Below are 25,829 nucleotides of genomic sequence, written 5' to 3'. Positions count from 1 at the left end.
TAACAATAATAATGGTATTTATAATAATAATAATAATAATAATAATAATGATAATAATAATAATAAAAGTGATGATAATAATAATGATAATAATAATGATAATAATAATAATAATGGTATTTATAATAATAATAATAATAATAATAATAATAATAATAATAATGACAACGAAAATAACGCTAATATTAATATTAATAATAATAATGATCACAATAATGATAATAACACTAATGATAATGATAATAATGATAATAATAATATTAAAAAGAATAATGATAATAATAATGATAATAATAATAATATAGTGCAACTCCCATCAAGCAGTCACATTACTCAAGAAACATCTGTAACAGTTGTTCTGGCATAAAATGTGTTAAAACAACTGGAGAAAACATGGAGAGAGGTACCAGGTCACATTTACAGTACACAAAAATCTTCTTCCATTCTCTCCATCAAATAAGCTTCATCTTATTTTTTGCAAAACAATAAAATCATATTTGGTCAAATCTATAAAGAAAATAAAACTCCTTAAACACCAATAAATAAATGATAAGCTCAGACCAGCAAGCAGTTAAATACAATTTTCACGTTCCCTCCGTATCACTGGCCGCTTTATGTCATCGACCACCATGTGCAGACATTCCCAAAGAACGAACAGGAGGGGGGGAATGTTAGACAGGATGGTCACCCCTGTAGTAGTACAGTAGCATGGAATTAGACAGGATGGTCACCCCTGTAGTAGTACAGTAGCATGGAATTAGACAGGATGGTCACCCCTGTAGTAGTACAGTAGCATGGAATTAGACAGGATGGTCACCCCTGTAGTAGTACAGTAGCATGGAATTAGACAGGATGGTCACCCCTGTAGTAGTATAGTAGCATGGAATTAGACAGGATGGTCACCCCTGTAGTAGTGCAGTAGCATGGAATTAGACAGGATGGTCAGCCCTGTAGTAGTACAGTAGCATGGAATTAGACAGGATGGTCACCCCTGTAGACAGGAGTAGTACAGTACAGTAGCATGGAATTAGACAGGATGGTCACCCCTGTAGTAGTACAGTAGCATGGAATTACACAGGATGGTCACCCCTGTAGTAGTACAGTAGCATGGAATTAGACAGGATGGTCACCCCTGTAGTAGTGCAGTAGCATGGAATTACACAGGATGGTCACCCCTGTAGTAGTACAGTAGCATGGAATTAGACAGGATGGTCACCCCTGAAGTAGTGCAGTAGCATGGGGGATGATGGAGTATCTAGATAATCATGTGTGTGTAGAGTGTGTTCTCTCCTGGGACTGTGCATTGCTGTGTATTCAGATCCATAGATGGGTAAAGGTACCCTCTTTGAAAAAAAGGTTCCAAAAGGGTTCTTTGGCTGTCCCCATTGGAAAACCCTTTTTGGTTCCAGGTAGAACCATTTTGGGTTCCAGTAAGAACTATTTTTGGTTCCAGGTAGAACTCTTTCTGGTTCCATGTCAATGGTTCTATGTGGAACTCAAAAGGCTTATACCAGAAACCAAAAATTGTTTTTCAAAGGGTTCTCCTATGGGAGAAGCTGTAGAACCTTTTTAGGTTCTAGATATACTTTTTTTGGGTGTAGGGCATTTCTTCTTCCAACGGTAGAAGGGGAAACTAAACCATGCTTTGTGAACTACAGACAAAACTAGGCCAGAAAGCATTGGAATCGAACTGATATTATCAACAAACATATAGGATTAATACAACACTCTCTCCTCTCTAGTCAGTGATTAATACAAATATCTCTCCTCTCTAGTCAGTGATTAATACAACTCTCTCCTCTCTAGTCAGTGATTAATACAACTCTCTCCTCTCTAGTCAGTGATTAATACAAATATCTCTCCTCTCTAGTCAGTGATTAATACAACACTCTCTCCTCTCTAGTCAGTGATTAATACAACTCTCTCCTCTCTAGTCAGTGATTAATACAACTCTCTCCTCTCTAGTCAGTGATTAATACAACTCTCTCTCCTCTCTAGTCAGTGATTAATACAACTCTCTCCTCTCTAGTCAGTGATTAATACAACTCTCTCCTCTCTAGTCAGTGATTAATACAACTCTCTCTCCTCTCTAGTCAGTGATTAATACAACTCTCTCCTCTCTAGTCAGTGATTAATACAACTCTCTCCTCTCTAGTCAGTGATTAATACAATTCTCTCCTCTCTAGTCAGTGATTAATACAACTCTCTCCTCTCTAGTCAGTGATTAATACAACTCTCTCCTCTCTAGTCAGTGATTAATACAAATATCTCTCCTCTCTAGTCAGTGATTAATACAACTCTCTCCTCTCTAGTCAGTGATTAATACAACTCTCTCCTCTCTAGTCAGTGATTAATACAACTCTCTCCTCTCTAGTCAGTGATTAATACAAATATCTCGCCTCTCTAGTCAGTGATTAATACAACTCTCTCCTCTCTAGTCAGTGATTAATACAACTCTCTCTCCTCTCTAGTCAGTGATTAATACAACTCTCTCCTCTCTAGTCAGTGATTAATACAACTCTCTCCTCTCTAGTCAGTGATTAATACAAATATCTCTCCTCTCTAGTCAGTGATTAATACAACTCTCTCTCCCCTCTCTAGTCAGTGATTAATACAACTCTCTCTCCTCTCTAGTCAGTGATTAATACAACTCTCTCCTCTCTAGTCAGTGATTAATACAACTCTCTCCTCTCTAGTCAGTGATTAATACAACTCTCTCCTCTCTAGTCAGTGATTAATACAACTCTCTCCTCTCTAGTCAGTGATTAATACAACTCTCTCCTCTCTAGTCAGTGATTAATACAACTCTCTCTCCTCTCTAGTCAGTGATTAATACAACTCTCTCCTCTCTAGTCAGTGATTAATACAACTCTCTTCTCTCTAGTCAGTGATTAATACAATTCTCTCCTCTCTAGTCAGTGATTAATACAACTCTCTCTCCCCTCTCTAGTCAGTGATTAATACAACTCTCTCCTCTCTAGTCAGTGATGAATACAAATATCTCTCCTCTCTAGTCAGTGATTAATACAACTCTCTCCTCTCTAGTCAGTGATTAATACAACTCTCTCTCCTCTCTAGTCAGTGATTAATACAATTCTCTCCTCTCTAGTCAGTGATTAATACAACTCTCTCTCCCCTCTCTAGTCAGTGATTAATACAACTCTCTCCTCTCTAGTCAGTGATTAATACAACTCTCTCTCCTCTCTAGTCAGTGATTAATACAACTCTCTCCTCTCTAGTCAGTGATTAATACAACTCTCTCCTCTCTAGTCAGTGATTAATAGTCAGTGATTAATCTCTCTTCTCTAGTCAGTGATTAATACAACACTCTCTCCTCTCTAGTCAGTGATTAATACAACTCTCTCCTCTCTAGTCAGTGATTAATACAACTCTCTCCTCTCTAGTCAGTGATTAATACAACTCTCTCTCCTCTCTAGTCAGTGATTAATACAATTCTCTCCTCTCTAGTCAGTGATTAATACAACTCTCTCTCCCCTCTCTAGTCAGTGATTAATACAACTCTCTCCTCTCTAGTCAGTGATTAATACAACTCTCTCTCCTCTCTAATCAGTGATTAATACAACTCTCTCCTCTCTAGTCAGTGATTAATACAACTCTCTCCTCTCTAGTCAGTGATTAATACAACTCTCTCCTCTCTAGTCAGTGATTAATACAACACTCTCTCCTCTCTAGTCAGTGATTACTACAACTCTCTCTCCTCTCTAGTCAGTGATTAATACAACTCTCTCCTCTCTAGTCAGTGATTAATACAACTCTCTCCTCTCTAGTCAGTGATTAATACAACTCTCTCTCTCCTCTCTAGTCAGTGATTAATACAACTCTCTCCTCTCTAGTAAGTGATTAATACAACACTCTCTCCCCTAATAAGTGTCTGCATATTGAACTGTACAGAGACTCCCACTCTCTCCCCTAGTCAGTGTCTGCATATTGAACTGTACAGAGACTCCCACACTCTCTAACAATTTGTACAAGGTGATGACAGGGATCTGATATGTTCATCAAATAATGAATGGCTTTTAAACCCTCCCTCCAACCCCTCCCCTGAGGTGCAAACAATCTGGTGTGCTCTTGGGGCCTTGGCTCCGCCTCTGGGAGTACAGACCTTAGGGTAAAGGGGACAATGCCGGCCAGGACAGGACACCAAAGTTTTCTGCTAGGCCAGCTAAAACTACAGTCCACCAACCAACCAAGCATTTTTCAGAAGCTCCACGGACATGTTAGATAAAATACAGAATTGCAACTTGTATAATTATTATTGTTTTTGTCTTATTCATTATGGTAATCCACTAATGGATACTAGTGCTGAGCGATTAACCGAAATGTCTGTTATTTTTTTTTTCATGACTAATTGACCCACATCAGTTAAATGACTTGAATTCCATTTCCTTATTTCTGTGAGCTCAATGCGCACATTGTAGTTTCTCTACAGCTAAATCAGATCCAGACTGAACTGTGCGATGTAGTAGGGAGTTGTAGTTTCTCTAGAGATAAATCAGATCAAGGCTAGCCCGAACTGTGCGATGTAGTAGGGAGTTGTAGTTTCTCTAGAGATAAATCAGATCAAGGCTAGCCCGAACTGTGCGATGTAGTAGGGAGTTGTAGTTTCTCTAGAGATAAATCAGATCAAGGCTAGCCCCAACTGTGCGATGTAGTAGGGAGTTGTAGTTTCTAACAGGCCAATATTCAACATAGTTTAGCGCAGAAAACATGGTAAACACGCCATGGAGAAGGATATCTCTACCTGAAAATACATGATCTAAGTGATTGATAGATGGTATTCAGCAGTCATAAAACGATGCCTTATTTACTTTGAAGAACTCCTCAAATAGTGATGTTGTCAGACAGCAGCTCCACAAAGATGAGATGATGACTTGGAATGAAATAGTAAAGTCATCAAATTAAAACTAATGTAATATACACAACAACTAAAATATTTTATGAAAGTAAAGTAATGTGAATAAATTATGGTTAATAAGTGATATTTAAAAATGAGGAAATTGTTGATTATTTTTTAATAATCGAACCGAAATGAAACCGACCATGCTCAGGGCTCCTGGATAGAGCAGTACAGAGATGTTCAGAACAGAACCGGTCATGTGTTCTGTAGTCATTTCTCCAGGTCAGAGTGGAGTTCAGGAGGATCTTGCTCCCCTCTCTCTTCCAGCCTGTGGGTTTGGTAACCTTGTGGTAACCTTGTGGTAACTTTAGGAACTGGGGTAGGGAGCCCTGAAAGGGAGAGACATCCCCCCTCTCCCAACAAGGTTTCTCCCCAGGTCAGAGGTTAGAGGTCAGAGGTGAGGCTCACTCAGAGCCTGTAGGTGAGGTTCCAGAGGTTCCAGAGCCCCCCTGTGAGAGAAGGGAAAACAGAGATACCACTCTTCTCCCTCTTCTCCCTCTGTCTATTTTCTCCTCCCTCCCCTGCTCATTAGCTCCCCCTAGGGTCAGAGCTGTGCCTTTTCAGTGTCTGTGAGTCCAGGTGCATTTGTGGCTGAGGCAGAGAGAGCCTCCGTTGGGCATCAGGGTCCAGCCCACTCGCCCCTGCAATTGCCCCCAACTCTGCCACTGACCCTGTACCTGAACCTGCCCCCACCCCTGACCCCAACCTTTCCTCAACCCCTAGGTCTAGCTCCAGGCTGCCCAGTCCAGAGGGGGCTCGTCGTGTCTCAGCTGGGCTGACCAGAGGCCAGTCTTCGGGGTGTAGCTCAGCAGGGCTGCGGACAGCCCGCAGGGCTGGGCACTTGCCGGGGAACTCCTCAAAGCCCTGGAGGATAGACGCAGCAAGGAGGGATTTAGTGAAGACTGTATGGAGAGTGTGTGTGGGTGTGTGCGCACGTCTACATCCGTGTGTATGAGTGCATGTTCAGGCATTTTGTGTGTCTACAGGTGTATCTGTATGTATGTGTCTATCCAGACTGGTCTCAATGACTAGACGTAACATAGTAAACTAAAATCCAGGACATCCAAATTAGTATGATATTTTATGTTTGGCATGGTTACATAAGATAGAAGGTTACTTGAGGTGGTTGGTCGGGATTGGATGGGTGGCCGTGTAACGTGAATGTCTAGAAACCCAAAGGTGAAGTGTTTGAATCTCATCACGGACAACTTTAGCATTTTAGCTACTTCGCAACTACTTAGCATGATAGCTAACCCTTCCCCTAACCCTAACCCTAACCTTAACTCATTTAGCTAACCCTTCCCCTAACCCTAACCTTAACTCTTTAAGCTAACCCTTATCCTAACCTTAACCCTTTTAGCTAACCCTTATCCTAACCTTAACCCTTTTAGCTAACCCTAATCCTAACCTTAACCCTTTTAGCTAACCCTTATCCTAACCTTAACCCTTTTAGCTAACCGTTATCCTAACCTTAACCCTTTTAGCTAACCCTTATCCTAACCTTAACCCTTTTAGCTAACCCTTATCCTAACCTTAACCCTTTTAGCTAACCCTTATCCTAACCTTAACCCTTTTAGCTAACCCTTATCCTAACCTTAACCCTTTTAGCTAACCCTTATCCTAACCTTAACTCTAACCTTAACCCCTAGAACTAACATGAGAGAGTTTGCTAGCAACCTACCTAATGTTAGCAACAACGAAATGGAATTTGTAACATATCATACATTTAGAAAATCCGTAAAATATTGTATTAATTGCAATTGGTAATATACTGTATCATACAAATTGTTTTTCAATTTGGATGATGGATTTCCACAAATGAACACATACCATACGAAACATAACACATCACACTAAACAGAGTGTCTGGGATTGACGTACAGAATCATATGAAATGCTCTGAGACCGTGTGGGTCTACGTCCTGTATGCGTGTAGTACCTGAGAGAGTGAAGCCAGTGCCTCTGACTCCAGGGTGGTGACAGGCTGCACCAGCCTGTATCCAGGACCGGGACCGGGACCAGGACCAGGTCCGGGACCAGGGTAGGGGGAGGCCTGAGGGGCAGTCAACACGGTGCTGTAGGCTGGGGGCACAAGGGCCACCTGACGTTGTAGTAGCTGCATGATCTCCCCGATGTCTGTCGACATCCTCGTTTCCAGCCTGAAGAGAGAAACACACAAACATACATAAGCACACACACACACACACACACACACACACACACACACACACACACACACACACACACACACACACACACACACACACACACACACACACACACACACACACACACACACACACACACACAGGAACACACATGCAGGCAAAGCCTCAGCCTACTACAGGGCCTTTGACCTCATTGAGACAATAGACACTGACTGGACAAGAGCATAGGGGTGTAAAGAAACAGTTATTCCACTGAAAGGGAGAGGGAGAGTAGAGAGAGAGGGGGGAGGGGGAGGGGAGAAAAGAGAGAGAGAGAGGGAGGGAGGGGGAGAGCGAGAAGGAGAGAGAGGGGGGAGGGGGAGAAAGAGAGAGAGAGGGAGGGGGAGAAAGAGAGAGAGGGGGAGAAAGAGAGAGAGAGGGAGAGGGGGAGAAAGAGAGAGAGAGAGGGAGGGAGGGGAGAGCGAGAAGGAGAGAGAGGGGGAGAGGGGGAGAAAGAAAGAGAGAGGGAGGGGGAGAAAGAGAGAGAGAGAGAGAGGGGGAGAAAGAGAGAGAGAGGGGGAGAAAGAGAGAGAGAGGGGAGAGCGAGAAGGGGGAGAGAGAGAGGGAGGAAAAGAGAGAGAGAGGGGGGAGAGAGAGAAGGGGGAGAGAGAGAAGGGGGAGAGAGAAAGAGAGAGAGAGAGAGAGAGGGGGAAGAGAGAGGGAGAGAGAGAGAGACAGGGGGAGAAAGAGAGAGTGGGAGAGGGTGAGAAAGAGAGAGAGAGGGAGGGGGAAAGAGAGAGAGAGAGGGGAGAGCGAGAAGGGGAGAGAGAGAGGGAGGAAAAAGGGAGAGAGAGAGGGGAGAGCGAGAAGGGGGAGAGAGAGAGGGAGGAAAAGAGAGAGAGAGAGGGGGAGAGCGAGAGAGAAAGAGAGAGAGAGAGCGGGGAGAGAGAGAGAGAGAGGGGGAGAGAAAGAGAGAGAGAGAGCGGGAGAGAGAGAGAGAGAGAGAGAGAGAGATCGTGAGAGGGGGAGGATGAGAGAGGAGGGAGAGAAAGTTGGGGAGAGAGAGAAAGGGAGAGAGAGGGGGAAAGAGAGAGGGGGAAGTGAGAGGGAGAGAGCGAGAAGGGAGGAGAGAGAGAGAAAGAGATGGGGGAGAGAGAGAGGAGGAGAGGAAGAGAGGGATAGTGAGAGGGGGAGAAAGAGAAAGGGGGAGAGCGTTGGGGAGAGAGAGGAGAGAGAGAGAGAGAGAGAGAGAGAGAGAGAGAGGGAGGGATAGTGAGAGGGGAGAAATAGAGAGGGGAGAGAGAGTTGGGGAGAGAGAGAGAGAGAGACGGAGGGAGAGTGAGAGGAGGAGAGAGAGAGAGGGGGAGAGAGAGGGGGAGAAAGAGAGGGGGTAGAGAGGGGGGTGAGAAGGGATAGAGAGGGGGAGAGAGAGGGGGAAAAGAGAGAGAGAGGGGGAGAGAGGGAGAGGGAGAGAAAGAGGGGAGAAAGAAAGAGGGGGAGAAAGAGGGAGAGGAGATGTCTATGTCAGAATTAGACAGAGTAACGGTGAGGTAGGGTTTAAGAGAGGGGGAGTACCAGACCTATTAGCTCCCCACATGGGTACCTCCATTACTCTGACAGGGGACAGACTTGTAGCAGACACGGTGATGCTAGGGATAATGGAATCAGCTACAGTGGAGTAGCAGAGTAGCAGCTGTGTTTTGTCAGAGGGCTAGATCTTTTATATCATACAGAGTGAGTTTTAATCAGGAGCTTTCAGCTGCAGTTAATGGTTTGATCTTTATCAGTAGCAATAAATCCCACTGATATGTGGCCTGTGATTTTACAGTGCCTTAAAGCCACACTCCTAAATCTCTGTTTCTATCCTGAATGAATTATATCATGTAACTGTCAAAATAACGGAAATACTGGAGTAAATGAGAGACACCAACTACACTGAACAAAAAATATAAACGCAACATGCAACAATTTCAACATTTTTACAGATTTTACAGTTCATACAAGAAAACCAGTCAACTGAAATACATTCATTCTATGGATTTCACATGACTGGGAATACAGATATGCATCTGTTGGTCACATATACCTTAAAAAAGGTAAGGGTGTGGATCAGAATACCAGTCAGTATCTGGTGGGACCAACATCTGTCTCATGTAGCTGGACACATCTCCTTCACATAGAGTTGATCAGGCTGTTGACTGTGGCCTGTGGAATAATGACCCACTCCTCTTTAATGGCTGTGAGAAGTTGTTGGATATTAGCGGAACTGGAGCACGCTGGTGTACACGTCGATCCAGAGCATCCCAAACATGCTCAATGGGTGACAAGTCTGTTGAGTATGCAGGCCATGGAAGAACTGGGTCATTTTCAGCTTCCAGGAATTGTCTACAGATCCTTGCGACATGGGGCCGTGCATTATCATGCTGAAACATGAGCTGATGGCGGCTGATGAATGGCACGACAATGGGCCTCAGGATCTCATCACAGTATCTCTGTGCATTCAAATTGCCATCGATAAAATGCAATTGTGTTCGTTGTCCGTAGCTTATGCCTGCCCATATCATAACCCCACCTCCACCATCTGTTCACAACGCTGACATCAACAAACCGCTCTCCCACTTCTCCAGCGTGCCAGTGGCCATTGAAGGTGAGGGCATTTGCCCACTGAAGTCGGTTACGACACCAAACTCCAGTCAGGTCAAGACCCTGGTGAGGATGACTAGCATGCATATGAGCTTCCCTGAGACGGTATCTGACAGTTTGTGCAGAAAATCTTAATTTCTGCAAACCCACAGTTTCGTCAGCTGTCCGGGTGGCTGGTCTCAGACGATCCTGCAGGTGAAGAAGCCAGATGTGGAGGTCCTAGGCTGGTGTGGTTACACCTGGTCTGCGGTTGTGAGGCCGGTTGGACATTCTACCAAATCCTCTTAAACAAAGTTGGAGGCGGCTTATGGTAGAGCAATTAACAGTGAATTCTCTGGCATCAGCTCTGGTGGATATTCCTCCAGTCAGCATGGCAACGCTCCCTGAAAACTTGAGATATCTGTGGCCTTTGATTGTCCCCAGCACAAGGTGCCCCTGTGTAATGATCATGCTGTTTAATCAGCGTTTTGATATGCCACACCTGTCAGGTGGATGGATTAATTTAACAGGGATGTAAACACATTTTAGAGAAATAAGCGTTTTATTCGTGTGGAGCGTTTTATTCGTGTGGAACGTTTTATTCGTGTGGAGCGTTTTATTCGTGTGGAGCGTTTTATTCGTGTGGAGCGTTTTATTCGTGTGGAGCGTTTTATTCGTGTGGAGCGTTTTATTCGTGTGGAGCGTTTTATTCGTGTGGAGCGTTTTATTCGTGTGGAACGTTTTATTCGTGTGGAACGTTTTATTCGTGTGGAGCGTTTTATTCATGTGGAACGTTTTATTCGTGTGGAGCGTTTTATTCGTGTGGAGCGTTTTATTCGTGTGGAGCGTTTTATTCGTGTGGAACGTTTTATTCGTGTGGAGCGTTTTATTCGTGTGGAACATTTCTGGGATATTTTATTTCAGCTCATGAAACATGGGACCAACACTTTACATCTTGTGTTTATATTTTTGTTCAGTGTATATTGAAATAAGGTGCTTCCACACAGGTGTGGTTCTTGAGTTAATTAATCAATTAACCTACAGTGCATTTGGAAAGTATTCAGACCCCTTGACTTTTTCCACATTTTGTTACGATATTTCAGTTTTCTATTTCTAATAAATTTGCTGAACTTAAAAAAAAACAGTTTTTGCTTTGTCATTATGGGTTATTGTGATGTCATTATGGGTTATTGTGATGTCATTATGGGTTATTGTGATGTCATTATGGGTTATTGTGATGTCATTATGGGTTATTTAGATGTCATTATGGGTTATTTAGATGTCATTATGGGTTATTTAGATGTCATTATGGGTTATTGTGATGTCATTATGGGTTATTGTGATGTCATTATGGGTTATTGTGATGTCATTATGGGTTATTGTGATGTCATTATATGGGTTATTTAGATGTCATTATGGGTTATTTAGATGTCATTATGGGTTATTTAGATGTCATTATGGGTTATTGTGATGTCATTATGGGTTATTGTGATGTCATTATGGGGTATTGTGATGTCATTATGGGCTATTTAAATGTCATTATGGGTTATTGTGATGTCATTATGGGTTATTGTGATGTCATTATGGGGTATTGTGATGTCATTATGGGCTATTTAGATGTCATTATGGGTTATTGTGATGTCATTATGGGTTATTGTGATGTCATTATGGGGTATTGTGATGTCATTATGGGCTATTTAGATGTCATTATGGGTTATTGTGATGTCATTATGGGTTATTGTGATGTCATTATGGGGTATTGTGATGTCATTATGGGCTATTTAGATGTCATTATGGGTTATTGTGATGTCATTATGGGGTATTGTGATGTCATTATGGGTTATTGTGATGTCATTGTGGGTTATTTAGATGTCATTATGGGTTATTGTGATGTCATTATGGGGTATTGTGATGTCATTATGGGTTATTGTGATGTCATTGTGGGTTATTTAGATGTCATTATGGGTTATTGTGATGTCATCATGGGTTATTGTGATGTTATTATGGGTTATTGTGTGTAGATGATAACAAACAATTAGATCCATTTGAGAATAATTCTGTAACATAACAAAATGTGTAAAAGGTCAAGGGGTCTGAAAACTTTCCGAATGCGCTGTACCATCATGCTTAGGGTCATGTATAAAAATGCTGGACTATGTCTCCATAAGATGACAATGCTCCCATCTACAGGGTACGGGTGGTCACTGAATGGTTTGATGAGCAGGAAAACGACGTAAACCACATGCCATGGCTGTCTCAGTCACCAGATCTCAACCCCATTGCTGAAACAACGGTAAGATGTATAACTGAATTGTAAACAATGGTTGAAACAACGGTTAGATGTAAAACCATCCAGTCCTGCCCTTGTTCCTGCCCCTCTCCTGCCACTGTCCCTGTCCCTGCTCCTGTCTCTGTCCCTGTCTGTCTCTGTCTCTGTCTCTGTCCCTGTCCCTGCCCCTGTCCCTGCCCCTGTCTCTGTCCCTGCTCCTGTCTCTGTCTCTGTCCCTGCTCCTGTCTCTGTCCCTGTCCCTGCCCCTGTCCCTGTCCCTGCCCCTGTCTCTGTCCCTGCTCCTGTCCCTGTCTCTGTCCCTGTCCCTGCTCCTGCCCCTGCCCCTGTCCCTGCTCCTGTCTCTGTCCCTGTCCCTGCTCCTGTCTCTGTCCCTGCTCCTGCCCCTGCCCCTGTCCCTGCTCCTGTCTCTGTCCCTGTCCCTGCTCCTGTCTCTGTCTCTGTCCCTGCTCCTGTATCTGTCTCTGTCCCTGCTCCTGTCTCTGTCCCTGTCCCTGCCCCTGTCTCTGTCTCTGTCCCTGTCCCTGTCCCTGCCCCTGTCTCTGTCCCTGCTCCTGTCCCTGTCTCTGTCCCTGCTCCTGTCCCTGCTCCTGTCCCTGCTCCTGTCTCTGTCCCTGTCCCTGTCCCTGCCCCTGTCCCTGTCCCTGCCTCTGCTCCTGTCCCTGTCTCTGTCCCTGCTCCTGTCCCTGCTCCTGTCCCTGCTCCTGTCTCTGTCCCTGTCCCTGCTCCTGTCTCTGTCCCTGCTCCTGTCCCTGTCCCTGTCCCTGCTCCTGTCCCTGCTCCTGTCTCTGTCCCTGTCCCTGCCCCTGTCCCTGTCCCTGCTCCTGTCCCTGCTCCTGTCTCTGTCCCTGTCCCTGCCCCTGTCTCTGTCCCTGTCCCTGTCCCTGCTCCTGTCCCTGCTCCTGTCCCTGTCCCTGCTCCTGTCCCTGCTCCTGTCTCTGTCCCTGTCCCCGCCCCTGTCTCTGTCCCTGTCCCTGTCCCTGCTCCTGTCCCTGCTCCTGTCTCTGTCCCTGTCCCTGCTCCTGTCTCTGTCTCTGTCCCTGCTCCTGTCCCTGCCCCTGTCTCTGTCCCTGCTCCTGTCCCTGTCTCTGTCCCTGCTCCTGTCCCTGTCCCTGCTCCTGTCCCTGCTCCCGTCTCTGTCCCTGCCCCTGTCTCTGTCCCTGCTCCTGTCCCTGTCTCTGTCCCTGCTCCTGTCCCTGCTCCTGTCTCTGTCCCTGCTCCTGTCTCTGTCCCTGTCCCTGCTCCTGTCTCTGTCCCTGTCCCTGCCCCTGCCTCTGCTCCTGTCCCTGCTCCTGTCCCTGCTCCTGTCTCTGTCCCTGTCCCTGCTCCTGTCCCTGCTCCTGTCTCTGTCCCTGCCCCTGTCCCTGTCCCTGCCCCTGTCCCTGTCTCTGTCCCTGCTCCTGTCCCTGTCTCTGTCCCTGCTCCTGTCCCTGCTCCTGTCTCTGCCCCTGTCCCTGTCTCTGTCCCTGCTCCTGTCCCTGCCCCTGTCCCTGTCTCTGTCCCTGCTCCTGTCCCTGTCTCTGTCCCTGCTCCTGTCCCTGTCTCTGTCCCTGCTCCTGTCCCTGCCCCTGTCCCTGTCTCTGTCCCTGCTCCTGTCCCTGTCTCTGTCCCTGCTCCTGTCCCTGCTCCTGTCCCTGTCTCTGTCCCTGCCCCTGTCCCTGTCTCTGTCCCTGCTCCTGTCTCTGTCCCTGCTCCTGTCTCTGTCCCTGTCCCTGCTCCTGTCTCTGTCCCTGCTCCTGTCTCTGTCCCTGTCCCTGCTCCTGTCTCTGTCCCTGCCCCTGCCTCTGCTCATGTCCCTGTCCCTGCTCCTGTCCCTGTCCCTGCTCTTGTCTCTGTCCCTGCTCCTGTCCCTGTCCCTGCTCCTGCTCCTGTCCCTGTCCCTGCCCCTGTCCCTGCTCCTGTCCCTGCCCCTGTCCCTGCTCCTGTCTCTGTCCCTGTCCCTGCTCCTGTCCCTGTCCCTGCTCCTGTCTCTGTCCCTGTCCCTGCCTCTGCTCCTGTCTCTGTCCCTGTCCCTGCCCCTGTCCCTGCTCCTGTCCCTTCTCCTGTCCCTGTCCCTGTCCCTGTCCCTGCCCCTGTCCCTGCTCCTGTCCCTGCTCCTGTCCCTGTCCATGTCCCTGCTCCTGTCCCTGCTCCTGTCCCTGCTCCTGTCCCTGCTCCTGTCTCTGTCCCTGCTCCTGTCCCTGTCCCTGCCTCTGTCCCTGTCCCTGCTCCTGTCTCTGTCCCTGTCCCTGCCCCTGCCTCTGCTCCTGTCCCTGTCCCTGCTCCTGTCCCTGTCCCTGCCCCTGTCCCTGCTCTTGTCTCTGTCCCTGCTCCTGTCCCTGTCCCTGCTCCTGCTCCTGTCCCTGTCCTTGCCCCTGTCCCTGCTCCTGTCCCTGTCCCTGCTCCTGTCCCTGCTCCTGTCCCTGTCCCTGTCCCTGCTCCTGTCCCTGCTCCTGTCCCTGCTCCTGTCTCTGTCCCTGTCCCTGCTCCTGTCTCTGTCCCTGTCCCTGCCTCTGCTCCTGTCCCTGTCCCTGCCTCTGCTCCTGTCCCTGTCCCTGCTCCTGCTCCTGTCCCTGTCCCTGTCCCTGTCCCTGCTCTTGTCTCTGTCCCTGCTCCTGTCCCTGTCCCTGCTCCTGCTCCTGTCCCTGCCCCTGTCCCTGCCTGTCCCTGTCCCTGTTCCTGTCCCTGCTCCTGTCCCTGTCCCTGTCCCTGCTCCTGTCCCTGCTCCTGTCCCTGTCCCTGTCCCTGCTCCTGTCCCTGCTCCTGTCCCTGCTCCTGTCCCTGTCCCTGTCCCTGCCCCTGTCCCTGCTCTTGTCTCTGTCCCTGCTCCTGTCTCTCTCCCTGTCCCTGCCCCTGTCCCTGCTCTTGTCTCTGTCCCTGCTCCTGTCTCTGTCCCTGTCCCTGCCCCTGCCCCTGTCCCTGCTTCTGCTCCTGTCTCTGTTCCTGTCTCTGTCTCTGTCTCTGTCCCTGTGCCCCTGCCCCTGTCCCTCTCTCTGTCCCTGTCCCTGTCTTGCCCCTGTCTTGCCCCTGTCTCTGTCCCTGTTCCCCTGTCCAGTCCCTGCCCTTATTGCTGCTCCTGTCCCTGTCCCTGTCCCTGTCCCTGTCCCTGCCCCTCTCTCTGTCCCTGTGCCCCTGTCTCTGTCATTGTGTGCCTGTCCTGCCTCTGCCCATTTGTCTCTACATGTCTCTGTCTCTGTCCCTGCATGTCTCTGTCTCTACATGTCTGTCCCTTCATGTCTCTGTCTCTACATGTCTCTGTCTCTACATGTCTCTGTCTCTGGCCCTGCATGTCTCTGCCTCTATATGTCTCTGTCTCTACATGTCTCTGTCTCTACATATCTCTGTCTCTACATGTCTCTGTCCCTGCATGTCTCTGTCCCTGCATGTCTCTGCCTCTGCATGTCTCTGTCTCTACATGTCTCTGTCTCTACATGTCTCTGTCTCTACATGTCTCTGTCCCTACATGTCTCTGTACCTGTTGAGTTGTTGCTGCAGCAGGTCTAGTCTGTTGTCCAGCTCGGTGCGCTGCCTGCGGCTGATATTGTTGAGAGGGGGGGAGGAAGGCAGGCTGCAGCGAGGCAACTCCTGGTACTCACGACTGCCCCGACTCTCCCCCCAGAAACTGAAGATGTTTGAGACCCCTGAAAATGCTCCTGTTTGTGAAGAAGAGAGGGGAGAAAGGGGAGAAAGGGGAGAATAGGGTATGAAGGCATATTCTATTGTTTTATATTGTTTGTCTGTGTGTCTGTGTGTGTGTGTTTGTGTGTGTCTGTGTGTCGGTGTGTGTCTGTGTGTCTGTGTGCCTGTTTGTCGGTGAATGTGTCTGTTTGTCTGTGTGTATGTCTGTGTGTGTCTGTGTGTCTCTTTGTCTATGTGTGTGTCTGTGTGTCTGTGTGTCCGTGTGTCCATGTGTGTGTGTCTGTGTGTCTGTTTGTCTGTGTGTGTGTCTGTGTGTCTGTGTGTTTGTGTGTGTCTGTGTGTATGTTTGTCTCTGTGTCTGTTTGCCTGTGTGTGTGTGTCTGTGTGTGTGTATGTTTGTCTGTGTGTCTATGTGTGTCTGTGTGCCTGTGTGTGTCTGTCTGTCTGTCTGTGTGTCTGTTTGTCTGTCTGTGTGTTTGTGTGTCTGTGTCTGTGTGTGTGTCAAGACCCACCTGAGAGTGCATTGCAGGTGTTGCCCCCCTTGTGGTCCCCCTCCCCCTCCCCCTCGGGATTGTCCCTAAAGATCAGAGAGGTGGCCTGAGCCGGGGACATCTCATGCAGAGCTGACTGAGGGCCGGGGCATGTGACCACAGACTCCTCCCCCTCGCCACTGCTGGAGTGGGTGGACACTGAACTCCGAGGTCCCTCCCAGTCTGGCTTAAGACCCACCCCCTGCTTACTGGCCGCCTCCTTCCGTCTACGCTGAACTGGCTTGTTGGATCTCTCCTTTTTATTCTCTCCTGCATCGGCGTCGTCTGAGAGAAGAAACAGGGAAGGAGAGATGGTGACACACTGGATGGGATCTGAAAAGTTGATTTGTGACCTACGACTAAGCGTGGCTAGTGGGTTTTCCACTTCACCGAGAGAGAGAGAGAGAAGCAATGGATAGTTATATTAGCTCTCATAAACAGAGACGAAGGAGTGGAAGGGATGGTTACCCTTCTCTGTCCGGCGCCGGAAGGATAATTTGCGTCTGCGCAGTTTGTTGAATCCTACACAGTCTGAGTTGTTACTTTCTGGAGAGCCTGGAATCATATTGGCCTGCAGGGATTAACAAAGCAAGACATCTTGAAACATCACGGAAGATAAAGGACTTATATAGTATCAATGTGTAAAATAGCTGCTCCATAGGAATGCACAATGGAAATAACTTACAAATTCATTAATTCCCTAATTTGTATTCATCAATTCATATATGAATATAATATTTTTTTTATGGTTGTGAAGTTTAAGATATGAGGAAAAGTTCTTGCAATCAGGGCAGAAGACACACTCACATCCCGGAGGTCAAAGGTGATCTCCAGGTTCATCCAGAAGTGGTCAGAGAACTCTGGGTACATGTCTAACACCTCCAGGACGTCCTCTCTGTGGATCTTATGAAGGTCACAGTAGGTCAGAGCTCTCACATCAGCATTGGACTTTCCAGCCCGCCCGTACAGGTTGATAGGCTCGCCAAAGATGTCATTCTTCCCTGTGGCAGACGAGAGGACATAGTACCGTATTTTACACACTGTACCAGTCAAAAGTCTGGACGCACTTACTTGTGATTTATGTAGAATTCAAGGCACACTTAACCAGCATGGCTATCACAGCATTCTGCAGCGATATGCCATGCCACCTGGTTTGCGCTTAGTGGGACTATCATTTGCTTTTCAACAGGACAATGACCCAACACACCTCCAGGCTGTGTAAGGGCTGTTTGACCAAGAAGGAAAGTGATGGAGACGTGCTGCTTCAGATGACCTGGCCTCCACAATCACCTGACCTCCACAATCACCTGACCTCCACAATCACCTGACCTCCACAATCACCTGGTCTCCACAATCACCTGACCTCCACAATCACCTGACCTCCACAATCACCTGACCTCAACCCAATTGAGATGGTTTGGGATGAGTTGGACTGCAGAGCAAAGGAAAAGCAGCCAACAAGTGCTCAGCATATGTGGGAACTCCTTCAAGACTGCTGGAAATGCATTCCAGGTGAAGCTGGTTGAGAGAATGCCAAGAGTGTGCAAAGCTGTCATCAAGGCAAAGGTTGGCTAAGATTCCATATGTGTCATTTCATAATTTGTATGTCTTCATTATTCTACAATGTAGAAAATAGTAAAAATAAAGAAAAGCCCTTGAATGAGTAGGTGTGTCCAAACATTTGACCGGTACTGTATATTAAAAAATGCAAATGTTATAAACAGTCCTACTTTTTTCTATTACTGGGAAGTCAGACGGCAAACCTAAAGATTTGAAATGATTAAAATGGTCCACAGTACTAGTGTTTGTTTAATGAGATAGCCTTTCACCCTTCTTGAGTGCCCAGTTCTTGAACCTATATGACGTACAAGTAGGACCAATTGTTGCCAGTAGATGGCTCTGTTGGTTCATTTTTATTTATTTGGTTCCCTGGCACACATCTGAATCTCTGAATATACCACATTCAGTTTTCTACTCCTTCCCCTTTAGGTTGATACATGAACCTATTATATTTGGGTTGACAGTAGTTCCTGTCTATCATCCTCACCCAAGATGGCCACCACCACGTCGCCTCTGAGGATCTCGATGGAGCCACGGGAGATGAAGTAGATGGCGGTGAGCACGTCGCCGGCATGCACCAGGGTGTCGCCAGGCGGGGCGTGGGTGGTCTTGAACTTCATGGCCAGGGCCCGCAGACAGCCCTTCGTGGAGCCCTTGAAGGCCTTGCAGTTCTCCAGGAGGGTACGGTTAAGGTGGAGGCATATGTCAGCCTGGAGACACTCTGGGAACCCCTTCAACACCTGGTAGAGAGAGAGGTAGGGAGGGGGAGGGAGGGAGAGAGAGAGGGAAAGATGTGGGGAGGGAGAGGGAGAGAAAGGGGAGGAAGACAGAGGGTGAGAGGGGAGATAAAGGGGAATGGAGGGGGTGAGGGGAGAGAGGAGGAGGGGGAGAAAGAGAGAGAGAGAGAATGAGTATTTAAGTGGGAGGGTGAGGGAGACAGAGAGGGGGAGAGAGAGAGTGGGAGAGAGGGGGAGAGAGAGAGAGGGGGGGGATAGAGAGAGTGGGAGAGAAGGGGGAGGGAGAGGGGGAGAGATGGTGATACTAACTTAAAGGCAGCAGCATAGCTAGATATTTACAGGACACCCTTATCCAGGGCAACTTACAGAATGTATTGAGTGGATACATATTTCTTACTTGTCCCCTACGGGAATCAAACCCACAACCCTGGCGTTGCAAGAGCCACACTCTACCAACTGAGACATCACTGCTGAATAACAAACATACACATATTCTGTAAAAAATGTAGTTGTCTGATACGTAGCATCCAAGCAAATATTACCCCAAAACAACTGCAATATTTAGTCAGCAATCTGCTGATATACTTTCACAGGACTTGTAAAGGCTTTTAAAATATTTTTTATTTAATGAATACTACAAGCCTTATTAGTGATTTCCCCATTCTGACAAGGAGACACAATTACATTTCAGATGAAGGAGTGGAAGGTTTTCTGTGTGACTCCGGGACAAAGCTGTCAGACCAGACCACTGTCTGGAAACACCCCCTCTTCTTAAACCTTAATACTCCCACTCTAGTCCATCTCTATCCAACCGACCCAGCTCAGTTAGACTAATGACGTCATCATTAATAGACAGAGGCTATGACTGATTCAGTCAGACAGACGTGAGGAGGGGTTGCATCATGACCACCGTTATAATCACGTCAGCAAACATTTTACTAATCCAACACGCTTCAGTAGACTCTCAACACAACATAATGAGGAAGTTGAGAAAACAAGCAACTTGGCTGTATCTTGTAAATTATTTATTAAGTCAAACACACAGGAATTCAGACGGAACATTGCAATTTCATGTTGGGAAATCTGGTTCCCGAAAGATTCACTTCCATAATATTTTTATTACAGTTGGAACTTAAAGCGTGTTGGAGAGAGTCTAGGCTCAGAGAGAGTCTAGGCTCAGAGAGAGAGTCAAGAGTCTAGGCTCAGTCAGAGAGAGAGAGAGAGAGAGAAAGAAAGAGAGAGAGAGAGAGAGAGAGAGAGAGAGACAGAGACAGAGACAGAGACAGAGACAGAGACAGAGAGACAGAGAGAGAGAGAGAGAGAGAGAGAGAGAGAGAGAGACAGAGACAGAGACAGAGACAGAGAGAGACAGAGAGAGAGAGACAGAGACAGAGACAGAGACAGAGAGAGAGACAGAGACAGAGACAGAGACAGAGACAGACAGAGAGAGAGAGACAGAGAGAGAGAGACAGAGAGAGAGAGAGAGAGAGAGAGAGACAGAGAGAGAGAGAGAGAGAGAGAGAGAGACAGAGAGAGAGAGAGAGAGAGAAATGTCTATAAATGTCTATAAAAGACTGCTGAAAATATAATGTTTGTGTGCATTGTGTGTGTATTACTTGTAGCGTTCATGCATGTGTTTAAGTCTATGCACTGTTTGGATGTCAATGCGTGTGTATGTGTGTGTTTGAGTGTGTGTGTTTGAGTGTGTGTCTGTGTGTGTGTGTGTGTGTGTGTGTGTGCGTGTGTGTGTGTGCGTGCGTGTATGTGTGTATGAGTGCGTGTGTGTTTGAGTGTCTCTCTGTGTGTGTGTGTGTGTGTGTGCATGCGTGTATGTGTGTTTGAGTGTGTGTGTGTGTGTATGTGTGTATGAGTGTGTGTGTGTGTGTTTGAGTGTCTGTGTGTGTGTGTGTGTTTAAGTGTGTGTGTGTGTGTGTCTGTGTCTGTGTCTGTGTGTTTGAGTGTGTATGTATGTGGGTTTAAGTGTGTGTGTGTTGAAGTGTGTGTGTGACTCACAGCGGTCATATCAATGCCGTTAGTGTAGGACCAGGCGTGTTGGAAGTACTCCTCCAGCCGCTGCCTCAGTGGGTTGGGGATCTGATGGAAACGGATGAACTCTCGGACCCGTAGCATCTGGGTGTGGTACCTGGCCGTACCCGAGTACAACCTCTGGATGATGGCCGACACATTACCAAAAATACTGGCGTACATCAGTGCTGGAGGAATAAATGATTATTGTGAACAAAATTCAGGAGCAGCAGAATACAACTGCTCTCTACTGCACCATGGGAACAAACGTTATAGTATCTCAGACCAGTTAGTGGTTGTAAACAGGCTCTAGAGCAGAGAAGGACGGCTCATAGTAATGGCTGAAACGGAGCAAATGGAATGGCATCAAACCATGTCTGTGATGTAATTGATACCATTCCACTAATTCTGCTCCAGTCATTACCATAAACCTGTTCTCCCCAATTATATCAGTGGTTCCTTTCTCTCTTACTGTGCCACCAGTTGAATGTTACTCTGCCTGGAGTACCCCCGGAGTACCCCTGAAATACCCCTGGAGTACCCCTGGAGTACCCCTAAAATACCCCTGAAGTACCCCTGGAGTACCCCTGGAGTACCCCTGAAATACCCCTGGAGTACACCTGAAATACCCCTGGAGTACCCCTGAAATACCCCTGGAGTACCCCTGGAGTACACCTGAAATACCCCTGGAGTACACCTGAAATACCCCTGGAGTACCCCTGAAATATCATTTACATTTAAGTCATTTAGCAGACGCTCTTATCCAGAGCGACTTACAAATTGGTGCGTTCACCTTATGACATCCAGTGGAACAGCCACTTTACAATAGTGCATCTAAATCTTTTAGGGGGGGTGAGAAGGATTACTTTATCCTATCCTAGGTATTCCTTAAAGAGGTGGGGTTTCAGGTGTCTCCGGAAGGTGGTGATTGACTCCGCTGTCCTGGCGTCGTGAGGGAGTTTGTTCCACCATTGGGGGGCCAGAGTACCCCTGAAGTACCCCTGAAATACCCCTGAAGTACCCCTGAAAACCCCCTGAAATACCCCTGAAGTACCCCTGAAAAACCCCTGGAGTACCCCTGGAGTACCCCTGAAAAACCCCTGGAGTACCCCTGAAAAACCCCTGGAGTACCCCTGGAGTACCCCTGAAATACCCCTGGAGTATCCCTGGAGTACCCCTGAAGTACCCCTGAAATACCCCTGGAGTACCCCTGAAGTACCCCTGAAATACCCCTGGAGTACCCCTGAAGTACCCCTGAAAAACCCCTGGAGTACCCCTGACAAACCCCTGGAGTACCCCTGGAGTACCCCTGAAATACCCCTGGAGTACCCCTGAAGTACCCCTGGAGTACCCCTGAAGTACCCCTGGAGTACCCCTGAAGTACCCCTGAAATACCCCTGGAGTACCCCTGGAGTACCCCTGAAGTACCCCTGAAGTACCCTTGGAGCACACCTGGTCAGGGAGGTGACCAATAACCCGATGGTCACTCTGACAGAGCTCCAGAGTTCCTCTGTGGAGATGGGACAACCTTCCAGAAGGACAACCATCTCTGCAGAACTCCACCAATCAAGCCTTTATACTAGAGTGGCCAGAAGGAAGTCACTCCTCAGTAAAAGACACATGTCAGCTTGCTTCGAGTTTTGTCAAAAGGCACCTTAAGACTCTCAGACCATGAGAAACCTGATTCTCTGGTCTGTTGTAACCAATATTAAACTCTTTGACCTGAATGTCAAGCATCACGTCTGGAGGGAACCTGGCACCATCACTACAGTGAAGCATGGTGGTGGCAACATCATGCTGCTGTGGGGATGTTTTTCAGTGGCAGGGACTGGGAGACTAGTCAGGATCGAGGGAAAAATGAACGGAGCAAAGTATTGAGAGATCCTTGATGAAAACCTGCTCCAGAGCAGTGCTCAGGACCTCTGACTGGGGCGAAGGTTCCTCTTCCAACAGGATAACGACACTAAGCACACAGCCAAGACAACGCAGGAGTGGCTCCGGTACAAGTCTCTGAATGTTCTTGAGTGGCCCAGCCAGAGCCCGGACCTGATCGAACATCTCTGGAGAGACCTGAAAATAGCTGTGCAGCGACGCTCCCCATCCAACTGGACAGAGCATGAGAAGATCTGCAGAGAAGAATGGGAGAAACTCCCCAAATACAGGTGTACCAAGCTTGTAGAGTCATACCCAAGAAGACTCGATGCTGTAATCGCTGCCAAAGGTGCTTCAACAAAGTACAGAGTAAAAGGTCTGAATACTTATATAAATATTATATTTCCGGTTTTTAATTTTGAATAAATTAGAAACACATTCTAAAAACCTGTTTTTGTTTTGTCATTATGGGGTATTGTGATGTCATTATGGGGTATTGTGATGTCACTATGTATTGGGTGTAGATTAATGAGGAAAAAAACAAATTTAATACATTTTAGAATAAAGCTGTAACGTAACAAAATGTGAAAAAAGTAAATGTGTCTGAATCCGAAGGCACTGTAATAATCATCCTCCATGTTGAAATGTGACCACTGCTGACTGCAGAACTGAGAGGGATGGTCTTCTTGGTGAGGCATATTAAAACAGACATAACACCCTACAATGATCCTTACCTTCCTCCTATCCTAACCCTAACACTGAACCAGTTTTAAAATCAAATCAAATCAAATCAAATTTTATTTGTCACATACACATGGTTAGCAGATGTTAATGCGAGTGTAGCGAAATGCTTGTGCTTCTAGTTCCGACAATGCAGTGATAACCAACAAGTAATCTAACTAACAATTCTAAAACTACTGTCTTATACACAGTGTAAGGGGATAAAGAATATGTACATAAGGATATACGAGTGAGTGATGGTACAGAGCAGCATACAGTAGATGGTATCGAGTACAGTATATACATATGAGATGAGTATGTAGACAAAGTAAACAAAGTGGCATAGTTAAAGTGGCTAGTGATACATGTATTACATAAGGATGCAGTCGATGATGTAGAGTACAGTATATACGTATGCATATGAGATGAATAATGTAGGGTAAGTAACATTATATAAGGTAGCATTGTTTAAAGTGGCTAGTGATATATTTACATTTTTCCCATCAATTCCCATTATTAAAGTGGCTGGAGTTGGGTCAGTGTCAATGACAGTGTGTTGGCAGCAGCCACTCAATGGTGGCTGTTTAACAGTCTGATAGCCTTGAGATAGAAGCTGTTTTTCAGTCTCTCAGTCCCAGCTTTGATGCACCTGTACTGACCTCGCCTTCTGGATGATAGCGGGGTGAACAGGCAGTGGTTCGGGTGGTTGATGTCCTTGATGATCTTTATGGCCTTCCTGTAACATCGGGTGGTGTAGGTGTCCTGGAGGGCAGGTAGTTTGCCCCCGGTGATGCGTTGTGCAGACCTCACTACCCTCTGGAGAGCCTTACGGTTGAGGGCGGAGCAGTTGCCGTACCAGGCGGTGATACAGCCCGCCAGGATGCTCTCGATTGTGCATCTGTAGAAGTTCGTGAGTGCTTTTGGTGACAAGCCGAATTTCTTCAGCCTCCTGAGGTTGAAGAGGCGCTGCTGCGCCTTCTTCACGACGCTGTCAGTGTGAGTGGACCAATTCAGTTTGTCTGTGATGTGTATGCCGAGGAACTTAAAACTTGCTACCCTCTCCACTACTGTTCCATCGATGTGGATAGGGGGTGTTCCCTCTGCTGTTTCCTGAAGTCCACAATCATCTCCTTAGTTTTGTTGACGTTGAGTGTGAGGTTATTTTCCTGACACCACACTCCGAGGGCCCTCACCTCCTCCCTGTAGGCCGTCTCGTCGTTGTTGGTAATCAAGCCTACCACTGTTGTGTCGTCCGCAAACTTGATGATTGAGTTGGAGGCGTGCGTGGCCACGCAGTCGTGGGTGAACAGGGAGTACAGGAGAGGGCTCAGAACGCACCCTTGTGGGGCCCCGTGTTGAGGATCAGCGGGGAGGAGATGTTGTTGCCTACCCTCACCACCTGGGGGCGGCCCGTCAGGAAGTCCAGTACCCAGTTGCACAGGGCGGGGTCGAGACCCAGGGTCTCGAGCTTGATGACGAGCTTGGAGGGTACTATGGTGTTGAATGCCGAGCTGTAGTCGATGAACAGCATTCTCACATAGGTATTCCTCTTGTCCAGGTGGGTTAGGGCAGTGTGCAGTGTGGTTGAGATTGCATCGTCTGTGGACCTATTTGGGCGGTAAGCAAATTGGAGTGGGTCTAGGGTGTCAGGTAGGGTGGAGGTGATATGGTCCTTGACTAGTCTCTCAAAGCACTTCATGATGACGGAAGTGAGTGCTACGGGCGGTAGTCGTTTAGCTCAGTTACCTTAGCTTTCTTGGGAACAGGAACAATGGTGGCCCTCTTGAAGCATGTGGGAACAGCAGACTGGTATAGGGATTGATTGAATATGTCCGTAAACACACCGGCCAGCTGGTCTGCGCATGCTCTGAGGGCGCGGCTGGGGATGCCGTCTGGGCCTGCAGCCTTGCGAGGGTTAACACGTTTAAATGTCTTACTCACCTCGGCTGCAGTGAAGGAGAGACCGCATGTTTTCGTTGCAGGCCGTGTCAGTGGCACTGTATTGTCCTCAAAGCGGGCAAAAAAGTGATTTAGTCTGCCTGGGAGCAAGACATCCTGGTCCGTGACTGGGCTGGGTTTCTTCTTGTAGTCCGTGATTGACTGTAGACCCTGCCACATGCCTCTTGTGTCTGAGCCATTGAATTGAGATTCCACTTTGTCCCTGTACTGACGCTTAGCTTGTTCAATAGCCTTGCGGAGGGAATAGCTGCATTGTTTATATTCGGACATGTTACCAGACACCTTGCCCTGATTAAAAGCAGTGGTTCGCGCTTTCAGTTTCACGCGAATGCTGCCATCAATCCACGGTTTCTGGTTTGGGAATGTTTTTATCGTTGCTATGGGAACGACATCTTCGACGCACGTTCTAATGAACTCGCACACCGAATCAGCGTATTCGTCAATATTTTCATCTGACGCAATGTCTGAAACATGTCCCAGTCCACGTGATGGAAGCAGTCTTGGAGTGTGGAGTCAGCTTGGTCTGACCAGCGTTGGACAGACCTCAGCGTGGGAGCCTCTTGTTTAAGTTTCTGCCTGTAGGCAGGGATCAACAAAATGGAGTCGTGGTCAGCTTTTCCGAAAGGGGGGCGGGGCAGGGCCTTATATGCGTCGCGGAAGTTAGAGTAACAATGATCCAAGGTTTTACCACCCCTGGTTGCGCAATCGATATGCTGATAAAATTTAGGGAGTCTTGTTTTCAGATTAGCTTTGTTAAAATCCCCAGCTACAATGAATGCAGCCTCCGGATAAATGGTTTCCAGTTTGCAAAGAGTTAAATAAAGTTCGTTCAGA

General features: G+C 47.3%; 1 protein-coding gene across 1 annotated transcript in view; it reads right to left on the bottom strand.

Moving 5' to 3' along the window:
• Positions 1-5,446: 5,446 nt before the first annotated feature.
• Positions 5,447-25,829, bottom strand: part of LOC115120188 (potassium voltage-gated channel subfamily H member 2-like) — a 347,097-nt gene continuing 326,714 nt past the window's right edge. The window contains exons 8-15 of the mRNA XM_065006904.1: positions 20,433-20,632; positions 18,170-18,422; positions 16,930-17,123; positions 16,591-16,693; positions 16,105-16,407; positions 15,429-15,606; positions 6,858-7,077; positions 5,447-5,782 (exon numbers count right to left, since the gene is read on the bottom strand). Of these exons, the coding sequence (XP_064862976.1) occupies positions 5,447-5,782; positions 6,858-7,077; positions 15,429-15,606; positions 16,105-16,407; positions 16,591-16,693; positions 16,930-17,123; positions 18,170-18,422; positions 20,433-20,632 (1,787 nt within the window). The remainder of the gene's footprint in view (positions 5,783-6,857; positions 7,078-15,428; positions 15,607-16,104; positions 16,408-16,590; positions 16,694-16,929; positions 17,124-18,169; positions 18,423-20,432; positions 20,633-25,829) is intronic.

This window comes from Oncorhynchus nerka, linkage group LG22 (assembly GCF_034236695.1).
Source record: "Oncorhynchus nerka isolate Pitt River linkage group LG22, Oner_Uvic_2.0, whole genome shotgun sequence".
Taxonomy (NCBI): domain Eukaryota; kingdom Metazoa; phylum Chordata; class Actinopteri; order Salmoniformes; family Salmonidae; genus Oncorhynchus; species Oncorhynchus nerka.
The sequence above is the reverse complement of the archived record's forward strand: the minus strand, read 5'-3'. Positions and strand labels throughout refer to the sequence as shown.